This window comes from Alosa sapidissima, chromosome 9 (genome assembly GCF_018492685.1).
Source record: "Alosa sapidissima isolate fAloSap1 chromosome 9, fAloSap1.pri, whole genome shotgun sequence".
Lineage (NCBI taxonomy): Eukaryota > Metazoa > Chordata > Actinopteri > Clupeiformes > Clupeidae > Alosa > Alosa sapidissima.
In genome coordinates this window covers 2,594,515-2,610,069 of record NC_055965.1, presented here as the reverse complement: position 1 = coordinate 2,610,069, position 15,555 = coordinate 2,594,515, and the positions used below count along the sequence as shown (strand labels likewise).

General features: G+C 42.8%; 3 protein-coding genes across 3 annotated transcripts; 2 read left to right on the top strand and 1 right to left on the bottom strand.

Moving 5' to 3' along the window:
• The first annotated feature begins 149 nt into the window (after nt 1-149).
• Nucleotides 150-6,034, top strand: LOC121718711 (protein FAM83B-like). The gene is made up of 5 exons (XM_042103800.1): nt 150-242; nt 486-959; nt 1,763-1,927; nt 2,787-2,911; nt 3,568-6,034. The coding sequence occupies exons 2-5, from the start codon at nt 522-524 to the stop codon at nt 5,579-5,581; spliced, it is 2,742 nt and encodes a 913-aa protein (XP_041959734.1). The 5' UTR covers nt 150-242; nt 486-521; the 3' UTR covers nt 5,582-6,034.
• A 12-nt stretch (nt 6,035-6,046) lies between these two features.
• lgsn (lengsin, lens protein with glutamine synthetase domain) lies at nt 6,047-10,257 on the bottom strand. Its single transcript, XM_042103824.1, has 4 exons — nt 9,641-10,257; nt 8,710-9,373; nt 7,462-7,634; nt 6,047-7,305 (listed from the first exon to the last, which is right to left on the bottom strand). Exons 1-4 carry the CDS (start codon nt 9,668-9,670, stop codon nt 6,115-6,117), a joined length of 2,058 nt encoding a protein of 685 aa, XP_041959758.1. The 5' UTR covers nt 9,671-10,257; the 3' UTR covers nt 6,047-6,114.
• Nucleotides 10,258-10,334: 77 nt separating this feature from the next.
• Nucleotides 10,335-15,204, top strand: ptp4a1 (protein tyrosine phosphatase 4A1). The gene is made up of 6 exons (XM_042103936.1): nt 10,335-10,483; nt 12,037-12,654; nt 12,823-12,915; nt 13,101-13,231; nt 13,388-13,462; nt 14,143-15,204. Exons 2-6 carry the CDS (start codon nt 12,550-12,552, stop codon nt 14,258-14,260), a joined length of 522 nt encoding a protein of 173 aa, XP_041959870.1. The 5' UTR covers nt 10,335-10,483; nt 12,037-12,549; the 3' UTR covers nt 14,261-15,204.
• Nucleotides 15,205-15,555: the final 351 nt, after the last annotated feature.

The following is a 15,555-nucleotide window of genomic DNA, read 5'->3' as shown; positions in this document are numbered from 1 at the left end:
TTTTTTGCCTGAAGTTCAAAAAGGAGTGGTGATTTCAAGGGGAGGAGTGAACCCTTTCAAACAGGTAGTAGACCTATACCTTAATGGCATTTTTTCAAGCTATGCGCATGCACAGTCAGCAAGGTTCCTCATTAGACCGTAACATCTGTCAGAGACGGATGAGCTGACAGCTGCTGTGTCCAACACAACCTTATACTGCACCATGTTTTGGAAACCTAGATCCTAATCCTACTCATTATTAGGTGAGTTTCACATAATTCCCATTCAATAGATTGTTTCTAATTTGTATTTTAAATGTATATAAAAAACACTTTGTAATCTTAAATTATCACAAAACAAAAATAACAATACAGCAGTAGTGAGCGCAAGACAACAGACAACACAGTGTGTTCTGTGCTCTACTTCTCAACAGACAACACATTAGTGTGTTAGTGTGTACTTCTCAACAGACAACACATTAGTGTATTCTGTGCTCTCCTTCTCAGACAGGGTGATCAGGTCTGTGCAATCAAACACAGACAATGGAGTCGGAATTGTCTGCTATGTCTTCCATGAGTGAGCAGCTGAACTTACAGGACGCTGCTCCAGGAGTCTACAAGGAGGCTTATCGGCTGGCCCTGTACGCGCTGCTGAATGGCGGTCAGGAAGCATATCAGGAGTTCCTTAAGGCTGAAGGGATCTCTGACTTTCTCTCAGAGCAGGAGATTAGGTACATTCTTGAGAATAAGAAATGGCCTTCAGGTGATGATGATGAAGAGGATTGTGAAGGTATGGACAATGCACCCTCTACATACTGCCCAATGGAATCGGATGTGGAGGTGCCAGACCTTGATCTTGGCTGGCCGGAAGCCAGGCTTGACCATGTGGAGACCAACGTTCACATGCTTTTCCACCCGCCAAGACAGAACATGCCAAGCATCAAAACACTGGTGCGGAAATATATAAAAGAAGCAAAAATGGTGAGTGACTCTTGCACTGTGCTGTTGGAGTGCTATTTTTGTAGCCACTCATGATATGTGTCTGTGCTTCATTTAGTGGAATGCTGCACTTATTTTTTGTACATTTTGTATACTCCCTCTGATGTGTGAGAGCGCATCCCAACTGATTCTCTTATTTCTGGCACAGTGTGACCTTTAAACAGTACCCAGTAAACTTGTTCCAACTTGCGCTCAGTGTCATTGTAGATGAGATGTGATTCATGTTAGCAGTACAGGGGATGACATTCAAATAATAGCACAAGATTTGTCAGTTATGACTTTATCTGATTTTCCAATCACTGTATGACAAAAAAGGCTGTTGACAAATTATTTTTCTTTGAGACTACTTGTTAAATATTCCTTAAACCTGTGGCAAATGAATAGCATATTCATAAGATTTGGCCATGTGCCATGATGGTCCTATTGACCATATTCATGAAATGGACACATTACCCTTGAGATGTACATGAGATGGGCGGTGGTAGTGTAGTGGTTAAGGAGCTGGGCTAGCATGCAGTAGCCTGAAAGTTGTCGGTTCAATTCCCGGCTTCCACCGTTGTGCCCTTGAGCAAGGCACTTAACCCCAAGTTGCTCTGGGGACAATGTTATCCCTTGTAATATAGCTGTCATATGTAAGTCACTTTGGTTAAGAAGTGTCTGCTAAATGTAATGTAATGTAATGAGATAATATGGCACAACACATTTATGTTATCCTTAAAGGCCAAACTTTTTCTTAGGGAAAAAATACTTTCCAAAAAATAACTGACCAATTTTATACATTGTAGGTCATTGCTATAGCAATGGACATATTTACTGATGTGGACATATTCCGAGATCTGGTTGAAATTTCCACCAGGGGAGTGGTCATTTATTTGCTTCTAGATGACCTTCAGTTCAACAGCTTTCTACGCATGTCGGAAAGAGCCAACGTTCCTCTCCAAAAGCTATGGGTGAGAATACTGTCAGTTCCTTGGCATATGGCCACAGCCTGCTTTTTTTTTTAACACAACTATTGCCTTTACTGATTAATGCATTTCTTACGTAATAAGTCATCATCCAGTAAGCAAACCCAATGAATTTTGTTAATTTTATCTCAAATACTGGAGGAAAAGACCAGCTACCTGTAGGTTCAGGTGACCTTTACCTGGTAACACGGTTATTATCGGATTAAGGATGACATTTACTCCACACCCAGTTATTTCCCTCAAGGTATCTGATTCGAGAAACTGCAGCAGTGGCTGAGAACTTGGTCTGGGAGTTCTTGTTGCGTAGCATATTTAACAAGTTTACCAGGTTTAGAGCACTTACTGACTGAATGAAAACAAAACATTTGCTCATTGTTTAACTGGCAGGATTACACTGACATCAGTTCCAACCCAATGATTTATAAAACATCCATTTTTTTTCTTGTTTTTATTCCATACATGTGTTTACCAAGTGACTAACCTTTCCTGCTTGTAGGCTGACATTGTTAGAGTTAACTAAGCTTCTGTCATGAAGCCGGTTTACTTTTAAAAAGTTTTAACCATTATAAAGCGATAGAAAGTGATTATAAACGGAGGCGACACCATGTCTGATACTGCTAGTGCTCCCTGATCATCTGCTGTTTCCAAAAGATTGTGATCACATCTGACACATAACATGTCATACACAACTGATAAGCCAAACGTCAGCCATAATATAGTCTAATAAACTAGTTTCAACGTGCCCCTTAAAAAGCTTTCCATTGTGGCTTCCTCAGTCTGATATGATGTTTGCAGATATTTCATTTCATAAGTCATACTGAATGACGGATCCTCTTCTCCACAGAATGTGAGGATTCGCACAGTGAAGGGTCATGAGTATCGCTGTCAGTCCGGGGCAAAGTTCCATGGAGCGATGGAGCAGAAGTTCATGCTGGTGGACTGCCACACAGTACTGTATGGGTCTTATAGGTACGCAGCTTGTTATTAGCTCCTCCAGGAGGTCATGTGGTCAGTGTGGTTTGTCTGTCCGTTCGTCCATCCGTCCATCTGCAAGAAATCTGCAAGAGCCCAGTTTCCATGACATTTGGTGGAAAGGTATAAGTATAAGTATAAGTGGCACATGCAGTCCACGGACAAACCCAAACCATTTTCAAGCAGATCCGCGTTTCAGTTTTACTGTTGCACCATATTCCAACCTGGTTGCCCTCTAGTGTCCAAAGCAATGAAAGTCTCTATGGACGGTCTCACCCAAACACCTATCATGACATGGAATTACTTAATGATAATGTTAATTAATTAATTTTAACAGAGAAGCATTTTAGTCATATCAAACCAATTGCTTAATTGTAATGTGTAATGTCCAGCGAATAGCACACTGCTATGTTCAGTTTGGCCTGCACAGACCACAGCTACAAGGCCTTGGTGGAGGTGCTCTCGGAGTGCCCCTCTAGTTTCAATAGGATTTTAAATGTGTATTTTTGACATGCAATGAGAGTGATTAAACGCTTAGTGATTAACACTTTGCATTAAAAGGCCACAGTGTCCACTGACTGTTACTGTATGTCAGATTTTGATTCAGATTTGATTCTAAAAAGCTGTGTTCTGTTCTCATTCCATTCCCATAGCTTCATGTGGTCCTATGAAAAGATCAACCTCAGTATGGTGCTCCTCATCACAGGCAAGTTGGTGTCCTGCTACGACGAGGAGTTTAGAAGACTGTTTGCTCGTTCCATCATACCTGCCCAGCTCCAACAGACCACATCAAGCACAGACCTCTTCTGTGGCAGGAACCAAGGGCCCATGCAGAGCCTCCATTCTGCCAAGTTCTTTGAGAGAACACGCTCCTTTGACACCTCTCAGCTGAAAGAGATGAGGGGACGCCTGAACATGCTAAACCACAACGACAAACCTGAGGAAGGAGCACAGGCCAATGGAGCCAACATAAACCATGGACTGAATCTCCAGCGGAACCCAGCCACCAACACTTACAGTGGCTTTCAACAGAGAATGTACTCATCATTGCGTCAGAGGAGCAGAGTCATAGGTGACAAAGGTCCTGATGTCCTGGACAGAAGCCCTTTCTCTGCCACTGGTCAGCTTAACAATCCGGCCCAGTACAGGCAACCAGGCCAAGATGACAGTGCTCTTCATGGAAAGCCGTCTTTCCTGAGCGTCTCTGAGTTGTCTCTTCATAAATGGAGAATTGACTCATATCTCAGGAATGACCAGGTTCCGGCGGACTCCACTGAGAGTTTGGACCGCATGAGTTTACACTCTGACACTCTGAAGTCCTCTTTACAAACCACTCACTCGTCCAGATCGAACCTCATATTCAAAATCCCAGAGCAACCAACTGTGACTGACCTGAGGGCCCTGAGTCCAACCCTGGGCAGACGTACGATCACCTCTGTGTACACCTCCCTGCAAAGAGCCAAAGAGAACGAGTTGGGCAGGGATTCTAAAAAGCCTGAACTTAATACAGAACGCAGACTCAGTGAAGATTCAACCACTCCCCTGACCAGGCAGACACAGCGTCCTGGACTGGTCAGTCCATGGACAGTGATCACACAACCAGGAACATTTGACCAGCCTTCACTTCTTGAGACCAGCCATCAATCTCGCCCTGACATCAAGCAAGAGACAGAAGCTGCCAATAGTAAACCAATTCTCCCTACACCCAGCTCTGTGAAAAGCCTTGACAGTCTCATCACCAATACAAATGAAGAGGTGGCAGAAGCCGTGAAGGATGAGACAAATGCAATGCAAAAACTCAGCGAGTCTCACAGGTCCGTCTCCCATTATGATATAAAAACCACAGACGATAAGAAGACCCCACAGTCCTACGACTGGCAGGAGCCACCCTCCAGGACAGCCTCGGCGACACATTTAGGGAAAGAGACAGAGTCGTCACTCCCCAAGGGCTCAAATCTAAAACGCTTACGCCCATTCAGTGACAGCAACCAGACCCGTTTGTCTTTGATTGAAATACCAGAAGAAAAAGAGGGTCTTGGCTCAACTAGAAACTTAGATGAAATTTCTCCAAGTAAAGATGCCGACAACTTGACCACCCCGACAAAGACTCAACCAGCGCCCATTGAAGCAAATGTTCACATTTCAGACAGACGGCCAAGCATCACGGGAACAATAACAAGCCCCACTCCCTCCTGCAACAGAGACTGGTTCTCACCAATAACAAGTCCTGCGTCCAGTCGTCCAACGACTCCCACGTGGAGCAGCTCGCAGAGACCTGAAGGACAGAAGGCTGTGGCTGCGTCACCAAGAACGCTGTCCGCTCTGGATGTGGTGGGCCGTCCGCACCACAGTGTGTACCACGGATCACAGTCCTCAGTGGCCACAGTGGAGAGTATAATGTCCAACCCAGGCGAGGGGCGGTACGGCATACCAGAGGTCAAACGGAACAAGGTCTATAGTCGTTTTGAGCACTTTCTGTCTGTGGAGAGGAGAGTGCCCGATAAGACTGAAACTGACCACATGAATGCATACGCTGCGGAGAAACGCAGGAGCTTGTTCATGGGCACCTCCAGCACCTACTCCAGATACCAGACCCAACCACAGACTGATAATAGGTTTGGCAAATTCATACAGCGTGTGGGCAGTTTAATACACAAAAACAAGTAGAATATTCATAGGTTTTAATACTTGGGTTTCTGTGAGTGCTTTTGTAAATACAGTCATTACAAAACTGTTAGAAATGAGAGCTGTTAGAAATTTAGACCTGTTTGTTTTTTTTTCTGCTGGTATTTTTAGATGTATTTAAGGAGTGCAGGTTGTAAATGGCAGAATAAGTGGATAAAACACATAACTAATAACAAACCAGAACATATTGTTTGTCGTCTTCTGGGTATATTTTTGGATATAATGCTATTATCATTGTAAATTGATGCATTATCAAATAATGCAAATAATGTATATAAAAATGAGGCCAATAATGTTTCTTTTGCATATTTATTCTGATAATCCAAAATATTCTGATAGAAGACTGAAAAAATTCAGTCCAAGCTCTCTTCTCCTCACAACTCAGGACCAAAGTGAAAGGTATCTAAATTCAGTCCAAGCTCTCTTCTCCTCACAACTCAGGACCAAAGTGAAAGGTATCTAAAATCAGTCCAAGCTCTCTTCTCCTCATATCTCAGGACCAAAGTGAACGGTATCTAAATGAAGTACTCAAGGCTTTTGTTCCTCTCTGCATCTAGTTCCTGAGTCTCAATTTCAAACTTCTTCATTGCAATGAAGTACTGCACAAAGGGCTCGCCGAGGGCCCCACGGATGATGTGATCTTCAGAGAGTGCCTCCAGAGCCCCGTCCAGCTTCAGGGGGATGGCAAACTGTTTCTGCAGAGAAGGAGCCCTGTTGAGGCCGTGCTCAAAGCTCAGGTTCCGCTTGATCCCATCTAATCCAGCTGCCACAGTGGCCGCCAGCACAATGTATGGGTTAGCCATAGCTGAGCCTAGCTTGTTGTCAATGTGTGTCTCCCTCCCGCCATGGAACTTGACATTGAAATCGCAACTGTTGTCGTTGCAGCCACATGTGGCATACAGGGAAGTGCGCTTCTGGTCCTTCACTCCTCGTGTTAGCTGTTCGCGGCACCCGACGCCTGGAGCCATCAGACAGCTGATAGCAGCAGAGTGGTGCAGGAGTCCCGCCAGCCACTTCCTGCCGATCTCTGACAGGTCGGCACTTCCTGTGTGGAACAGACTCCTCCTGCCGTTGGCGTCCCAGAGGCTGTGGGAGAACACCCCGGAGTTGTAGATGCCCTCGTCTGTGTAGAAGGTGGCGACATAGTTGTACTTGCGGGCCATCTCTTTGATGCCCGTGCGGAAGGTGAAGGCGCTGTCAGCCGCCTCGATCCCAAATTTGGGCTTCAGGGAAATCTCCATCTGTCCGGGGCCACTTGCCGAGGCGAAGCTGTCCACGTCCACGCCCATGTAGTACATGCCAGTGATGAGCTGGTGGAGGAAAGGCAGATCGTTGTTGCTGAGCAGGGTGGTGGCGGGGAAGAAGACGGCCTTGGGGCCCACTCTCTCGGGCAGGCCCAGCACGCAGCACTCGTAGGTGAGGGAGGAGTGCAGCGAGAAGCCCAGCGTCTGCAGCTGGGCCAGGAGCTGCTTGGCCATGAGACGGGGCGAGGTGCGCAGAGGGACGCCCGTCACCGAGCAGGGGTCACAGATGACCCTGCCTGTGTGGTTGGCCCAGGGCAGGATCCTAAACGTGGACATGTCGGGGATCAGGAGAATGTCACTGCTGAAGTTAGCCACAGTGGCATTATCGACTTCGTTGACCTTTGAACTCAAGGTCAGTTCCAGGTAGCTCCTAGGCATTGCCACTCCATAAACAGCTTTTTCCTGAAATCGAAGGACAAACAAGGGTCAGTTCACCATTGTTAATTATACTACATCCAAAATAAGGAATGATTTACACATTGCAGCCTGAATCTGAATACATGCCTCACATTCTTGGTTACATGTATACCTATACATACAAAATATGTCAATACTTACATGAAAGAAACGTGCAGGCACTATCTTGGACCTGGACACTCCATGAAGGTCTGTAGCTTCAAAGCGAACAAAGTGGACATCTTCACGGGCAATCTGCTGCTTTATCTGTTCAACAACTGTGATGAAACTTTGAGGCCCATGATTGTCTCCCGATGAGCTTTCCTTACTGTTATCTATTAATCACAAAACAAGCGTGCTTGTGTTACTGTTAGACATCAATTTGCAGTTGAACAAGTGGGTTTTATTGTCATTTCAACCATATACACTGTATATAGTGAGACGAAACAACGTTTTACCATGGATCAAGTGGTGTTATATTTAAAATATATAACATGACATTTGAGACAGGCTACATTTAGTGCACAAACATTATAGATATAAAGTGCAATTACTGATTAAAGTAGAGCATTTAAGACAACCAGGGACTTCACTGGACAGACAACAGACAACAAAAGACAGGGCATAAGTAGACTTGTAACAGAGCACTGATTGTTATAAGTTAAGTGAGGTGGAGGTAGAACATATAGAATTTAGCAGCAGAGGGCTGCTAAGGGCTGACTGGGTGCTCTTTTATATGACTCAGTAGACCTATCCACTGACTGATGAATGTGGGTGCATGTGCCTATATTTCCTAGACCCTCAGCAACTCAGAAATTTGCAACATATGTCATTATTTTAGACAAATAAAACAATGCACATTGAGGCCATCATCTTTCTTTTCATTTTCATTGACATTTCAGTTTATAGACATAAAACACATTAGGCTGTTATAGGTGCATCTCAGAACATTAGAATATAGTGGAAAAGTCCATTGCCCTTACCAGAGTTGGAGATGAAAGGCTCAGGAAACCGTTGTGTTTTGACTTAATTAGAGCTCTTCTCAGGTCAACATTACAGTTAAAAAATACAGCATCTCAAAAATATTAGAATAAAGAATTTATAATACAGTAATCATCAAGATTAGATTAATCAACATTAAAACAAAAAAAGCCTTGAAATATTTTACTTCATGTGTAATGAATTTAGATTATATGAAAGTTTCACTTTTTGAAATAAATTATGGAAAACTTTGGGAAATTATGGAAACTTTTCCGAGATATTCAGATAATCATTTTTTGAGATGCACCTGTACCTTCTCTGCCACAACTATCAAAAAGCACACACCAAAAAGATGATGATTACATATTTAGTTATACTATTTTGTATCAATAGTTGCGTTAGTGGTTTACACTGGAGAGATACACTAACCTGTTTGTGACCCATAAGTCTCTCCCATGCTAGTTGCCTCCCAGGTGGGGGATCTCGCATTGTGACGTGTACTTCCATCGGTCCGAGATGGTGCGTTTGAGTCCCAGTCCGAAGCTGTTTTAGAAGTAGTCCTCTCCCCTGGTCTTTGGAATCTCCTACTACCCTCAGAGAGAGGCTTGAAAGTAGTGAATGACCTGGTTGCGCTCTCCTCCTGTTGACCATCCCCTCTGTTTCCGTGTAAGTACGTGTAAGGGCTACCTGGCCGTACCCCGTCCTTTTGATCCCTGGGCGTGAGGACCGAGGTTTCCCGCAGCAGGCTCTTGAGCTCCTCAAGGGTTTGCCTGGACACACTAGCCTCACCAGAGGAAGCCCTGCCCTTTGAGGACCACTCGTCTCGTGAGCCCATGCCGTCGGGTCGAGCGAGAGACCGACGGGAAGACTCAGGAGACAGCGTGGGCCCTCGATGTTGGGGACCGATGGAGATGATGGTGGCGCTCTCTGAGGGGCTGGGGCCTGCGACCGCGGACTGCACAAGAGGCACGGATGCTCCTCTTCTCTCTGCGTCGGTCGGTGCCAGATATCTCCCACTGACCTTCACGCCTTTCCTACGGCCCAAGCTCATACCACTGCCATCTATTTGGTCGGTACATTTCTCAGGTGCCTCCTAGATGTCATTACAATGAAAGCATTAATTTCAATCAGAATCACAACATTATAAATGTAACTATTGAAACAATCCTTTTTTGTATTTTAGACTTCAGACGGTGTGGTTGGACAGATATGCCTACAACTGGGCTGTAAAGGATCACTGAAAAAACCCAAATGAATATTATACCCAAAATGTACTTATGCTCCCAGGGCTCCCTTGAAAATGATGCAAGATCTCAAATAAATAAAATACATGCTAATAGAGATGATCATATCTTTTTACCTTTCCTCTGGAAACATTTGGCTCGCTCATCCCAACTCCTGCCCTGTAGATAGCTTTGACAGGGAATTCGTCAGCTCCTGATTAAAACCAGATCAATAGATGTGCATTTCCTTTTATAGACTATAAGCACAATGGTGACAAATTGGAAGATTCTCTGTCCATCATTTGGTGCCCACATGTATCTGCTGTTGACTGGCAACAGACAGTGACTACAGTGATGCTTATCCTCTTCAGTGACCAACATGAACAATCCAGACCATTCAACAGCCTATTGTGGCAGAGCAAATAGAAGCTGAAAATCCCATAGATCAGCTGTTCTGTTGAGGGTCAGATTATACTCATTTCACTTCTGGAAAGACAGATCTAAGACTTCAATTAAAACAGCTATTTCAAACACTGCAACTTCTCACTTGCAAAAATATATATTATAGCCTATAATGCCAAACTAACTGCTTCTAGAATTAAAGTTGACATTGTTTTGGCATATAAACACTATTTTTAAGTTTGAAATGATAATGGAGTAACCCGTCAAAGAAAATTATGTTAAATCCTGTCATGTAAATTGATGCGCAATGAATCGTTTGTTTTGTGATGGTGCATGATTTGCGCAGGACAGGCGTGATCGCGGACAGTAACACGACCAGCCCGTTTCCAGGGTGCGGTTGCAAGCACGAAAGAAAAGAGAAGTGCTTGCTGTAACCGTGATCTCAGCGGAGTAGACGCCGACTCGGCAGGAAACTGTGGCTGCGACTGTATGGTGCAATATAATTTTACATTTTTTAAGTCTTTCTTGGGACCGGCTTTATGATTAAGCTACAATCTTCAATGAGTAAGCATATTCCAGTAAGTATCCATGCAGTAAAAAATCGTTTATTTGTGTGAAAATTGTTAGAATTGAGATATCGTCATAGAAGGTGTGAAGCATCGTGTTAGCTAACGTTAGCCAGCAAGTAGCTACGAGATGGCTGACGTTACTTAGCCAAGTTATCCTTCATATTATGCTAATGAACAGACAAAAGGTCCAATTGAATAAGCATGAACGTAGAGCAATATTGCTGCCAATATTGTTGATTAACGATAATAATGTGATCGATTAATCAAGTGACCCACATAGGATACAGAGTAACTGGCCTCTATGTTAGCTTGTCGTTGGCTAACGTTAGTAAAATCATCTACTGACCGCGTTCAGCCCCGATGGCACACAGTTCTCACAATTTGGGGCAAATTTAATAGTTTACTGTTGTTTGTCAACGCCTAGAAAATAACTCACTGCTGTGCTGTTAGCAAGCTAATGGTATGTTAGCTAAATCAGTGTTTCTTCTTTCTTGTTAGCATCTACCCTGATAAGTGCACACGGCCTCCTCATCGGTTATGGCGCTTGGTTTGTCCAAATAACACAAAGGCTAACGTTAGCTACCCAACTAGCATACGTCAACTTTGGGCTAAAACAAATCTATCCTGGTCTCTTAACAAAACGCATTGCATTGTTTCCACCACATTTGTTGTTCTACTCAACGTTAACCTAAAGTTGTAACACGATTAAATGGTCGTGGTTATCGATGCCAAACCAATAACATTATCGATAACGTTAGCCGGTTAATATTTAGATTAGACGCGAAGAAGAAGGGAATGGAGGCTGTATCTTCCCTTGATTTTCCTCGTTTTTCTTGCCTTTAGCTGCAGCTACCTCGAAAGAAATGTAACTTCTATTGGATATGGGTAACGACTAGGGTTTTGGCCAAATATAAATTATAATCGCTAATCTATTGCAGTAGTATCTTTACGTTAACTTTACTCTACTTTTGTGCTTTACAATCATAACAATAGATAGCTAACGTTAAACCTGTCTGTCTAACGTATTTGTCACACGCAACCTGACACTTTAAAATCTTGTTAAATAGCTTTTGTGATCAAGCTAACGATGATTTATATCGCATCCAAACCGTAGGCCATTTAAATAAGGTCCAGGCAATGAACAAGAATATTGTCCATGGAGGCTTAATACGTCAGCCTTGTTTATCTGCGGAATTTCTCCATGATGCAAATGAATAAACGCCAGAAATGGAAAAAAATGTCCTGGCAAGCTTTAAATTACACGTATTTCCTTAGCAGTTAAGACATTAACTTGATATTTTAGTATAGGAGCAGGTAAATTAAAACTGATAAGCTTGCGGTGAAGGACTGTTGGACCATATTGTCAAAATGGTGCCTCAACGCGTTTATCTTTAAGTCTTGGAAGATGCTGGGAAGTCACTGTACTTTCCTACATCCTGCTTTTCCTTTTTATGAGAAACTGTTATCTCTTGTCTCATCTTGCTTGTTGAGGCATGTTTGCTAAGTCAACATGAGAGGTTCATGGCATGTTGATATCCTCTTTTCTCTTGTAACTCTTGCAGCAGTTCTGTGGTGTTTTGGGTCACACATTTATGGAGTTTCTGAAGGGCAGTGGAGACTACTGCCAGGCCCAGCACGGCGTGTATGCAGACGAGTGAAGTGCCGGCCCACCCAAGCTACCTCAAGAAAGAAGCTTGCACAGAGACTTGAACGTTGGCGGGATCTCGTGACTCAAAGAGTGAGTGTCCACACCAGCAGAGCAAGCCTGGATGGGGTAAATCTCCCAAAGTGCACTGCCCTAGCCGGCCTTCGCCTCCTCGCTCCCAAGAGGACTTGCCTTGTTTTGAAGGATTTTTTTTCTCCCTTGTTCCTTCTCTCTCCCTCTTTAGTTCTTAACTTTTGCCCCAACCTTCACATTGTGTTGGTTGTTTTCCTTTTATCCCCTTCACTCAAGTACCAGTTTTTACGGTTACACATTTTTGGTGGTGTGTCGTGAGGACATAGCCCTGGAGTTTGTCACCTCCCAATTGTGTCAGCCCATCTGTCAGCACTCAGCCTCTTTTAATTCAGTTGCCATGGCTCGTATGAACAGGCCTGCCCCGGTGGAAATCACCTACAAAAATATGAGGTTTCTCATCACCCACAACCCCACCAATGCCACTTTAAATAAATTCATTGAGGTGAGCTTTGAGCTTTGATTGATATATATCTATATGTATATATATTTGTCATAAAATAAGCCAAAGTCTGACATGTACAATAGTGTTACATTTCAAAATGTACAGCTGTGTTTTCAAGCACAGCTCTTATTAGTAGTCCTGTGTATCTTGGGATCTTTTATCTAACAGGAACTCAAAAAATATGGAGTCACTACCGTAGTGAGAGTTTGTGAAGCCACATATGACGCTGCGCTGGTGATGAAGGAGGGAATTCAGGTTCTGGTAAGAGGTCTCATGCAGCCTGCTCAATGAGCACAGCATACCTGGAGCATGGCACTGATAACAATTAAATCATTTGATTTCAGGAAAGATATGTTAAATTGTCCTCTCTCTCGCTCTCGCTCTCTCTCTCGCTCTCTCTCTCTCTCTCTCTCTCTCTCTCTCTCTCTCTCATGGTATGGTAACAGGATTGGCCTTTTGATGACGGAGCTCCTCCCTCAAACCAAATTGTAGATGATTGGCTCAACCTCTTGAAGCTCAAGTTTAAGGAGGAGCCAGGCTGCTGCGTTGCTGTCCATTGTGTCGCCGGCCTTGGAAGGTGTGTGGACCATGGCCCTTTGATCAAAGCTAACATGTTAATAAGATAATAGCAAATAGGAAATGCATTGTGTGGTTTGTGATAGAATGTGGAGAATTTAGCATGAGGCCAGTGTACTGTATTCTCCTCTGACGGCTCTCCACTCTTTGCTTCCAGAGCTCCTGTCCTCGTGGCGCTTGCTTTGATTGAGTGTGGGATGAAGTATGAAGATGCTGTTCAGTTCATTCGACAGTATGTCTCTCCTCTGCATTGTTTGAGTCACTCTAACCACGTGATCTTGACAGACTATGGGCAAGAGGAATGAATTGTCTTGATGGGCTGCTCTTATAAATTAGCAACTACTGTAGATATGCCATGGCTGAGAGTTAAAGCAACACCAACGAGTTTTTTTATACCTTAAAATAATGTTTCCAAAATCATTTCAGTGGTTCATCTACTTGTAACAGGGTGAACGGCACTTCTGCATTCGCTTCGCGGCCCTCTATCGGCTATAACCGCACTATGTAAGTTTGCCAGATCGGGTAGCGGATCTGTAGTTTGATGGAATGAGACATAAGAAACTACAAATTTGACTTGCATCTGATGTCACAATACATCGTACTTTTATAAGTCATGCAAAATATTCTACCTTGTATGTGGACATCGTTATTTGCAAAGCCGGTGCTGGATAAACAAATAGCGTGCGTGCGATAGAGGGAAAGTTCTTTTGGTGTTGCTTTAATGTTTGCTAATGATATGCCAACAGTTAGCCTTACAGTGAATTATTACTTTACCAAATGTTTTTGTGCATATGATATGCATTCTGAAATGTACAATTGGAATGTGTTTTAGCTATACACAAGCTTCACACATTGGGCTGTTTTAATACTGCATATTTGCTTATGAAAAACTTTAATCCCTTTTGCTCTCAGGAAGCGTCGAGGAGCGTTCAACAGCAAGCAGCTCTTCTACCTTGAGAAATATCGTCCAAAGATGCGCCTGCGCTTCAAAGATTCCAATGGTCATCGTAACAACTGCTGCATTCAGTAGGCCTGAGTGGAGTCCCAGGTCACTACCTCCCCTCAAGAGTTTAGCCAGTTGTCATCTAAGCTTAAATCATGCCCTATGTACTTCCACACAACCGAAACCATGCCCAATAACTCTAAATTCTCCCGTTTTTAACTTTATCCAGTGTAGCATCTTGGAATGTTGTGTCGACATGTGAGTGTTTTCTTGTATGTGATTGCTGACATTGAGGGGGGGTGCTGCTACCTGAGTTTTATTATAATGTGAATTTTGCCATCAGAGAAATTTGGCCAGCTATTGCAAAGTCACCCTTTGCTAAACCAATTTTACCCTGTACGGTTGTCAAAATGTCTAAATATGACCTTTTAATCATGTATCCTTTTTTATGCTATGTTGTTCTATGAGTTTAGAAACATTATCATGTCTGCCTTCAAACTGATTACATTTAAATGCCTTATGATTGAAATGAAAACAAGGCAATCTTAAGGAGGGTTGGTCCACTGCATTTGGAAAGGTATTTCATTTTCTATTTGGAAGAGATGTCAGCAATGTACACTGCAGGAAGATTAGAAAATAAATCCTTCCATAGCTATTTTAATATACATTGCTTATTTGTAGCGAAAATGTTTATTGAAGGCTTGGATAGTTTCTTTTTTTTTCCTCATTGTTTTTTTCTTTGTCATCCAGACATTGTTTACTAATTACTGCCATGTCAGAAATGTGATCTTTTTTTTTTTTTTTGTGTTTAAGCTTCAGAACTGGACTGAAATGTCTGCGATATTTTGTATGCTTTTTTTATTTGATGTGCGTAACTTAATTCTTGGATACTTGATTTATGTATTTGAAATGTGTATTATTAGATGGGCTATTTATACTTATCAATGGATGTGTTTTAGTATAGTGAAAGGCAAATTGTATCTGTTCACCAACTTGTGAAAGTACATTAAAATAATACACTGAAAAAGATAGATGTGGTTTCAGGATTTTTATGTTCTTTTTAAAAATTACCTAAATCAGAAGATGACTTTCATTTTTCAGTAGATAGTGCCCTCTCGAGGCTACAATGTAAAACTACAGTCTTGGACCTGTTCAGACTAGTCCAATACAGAACGACCAACTTTAATCAGTGTGTACATAGTTAATCTTTTGCTGAACATAAGTGCCCTAATGGGGCTATATAAACCCTTTAAATTATATGGAGAATTTGAAAAAAGGTTACTGACATTGGAGTGATTCATATGTCTCGTTTCACAGCTTTAGAAATGACAGTCTTCATATAAGGTCTGATTTGATGGTGTCTGAGGCTTTAATGACCATGA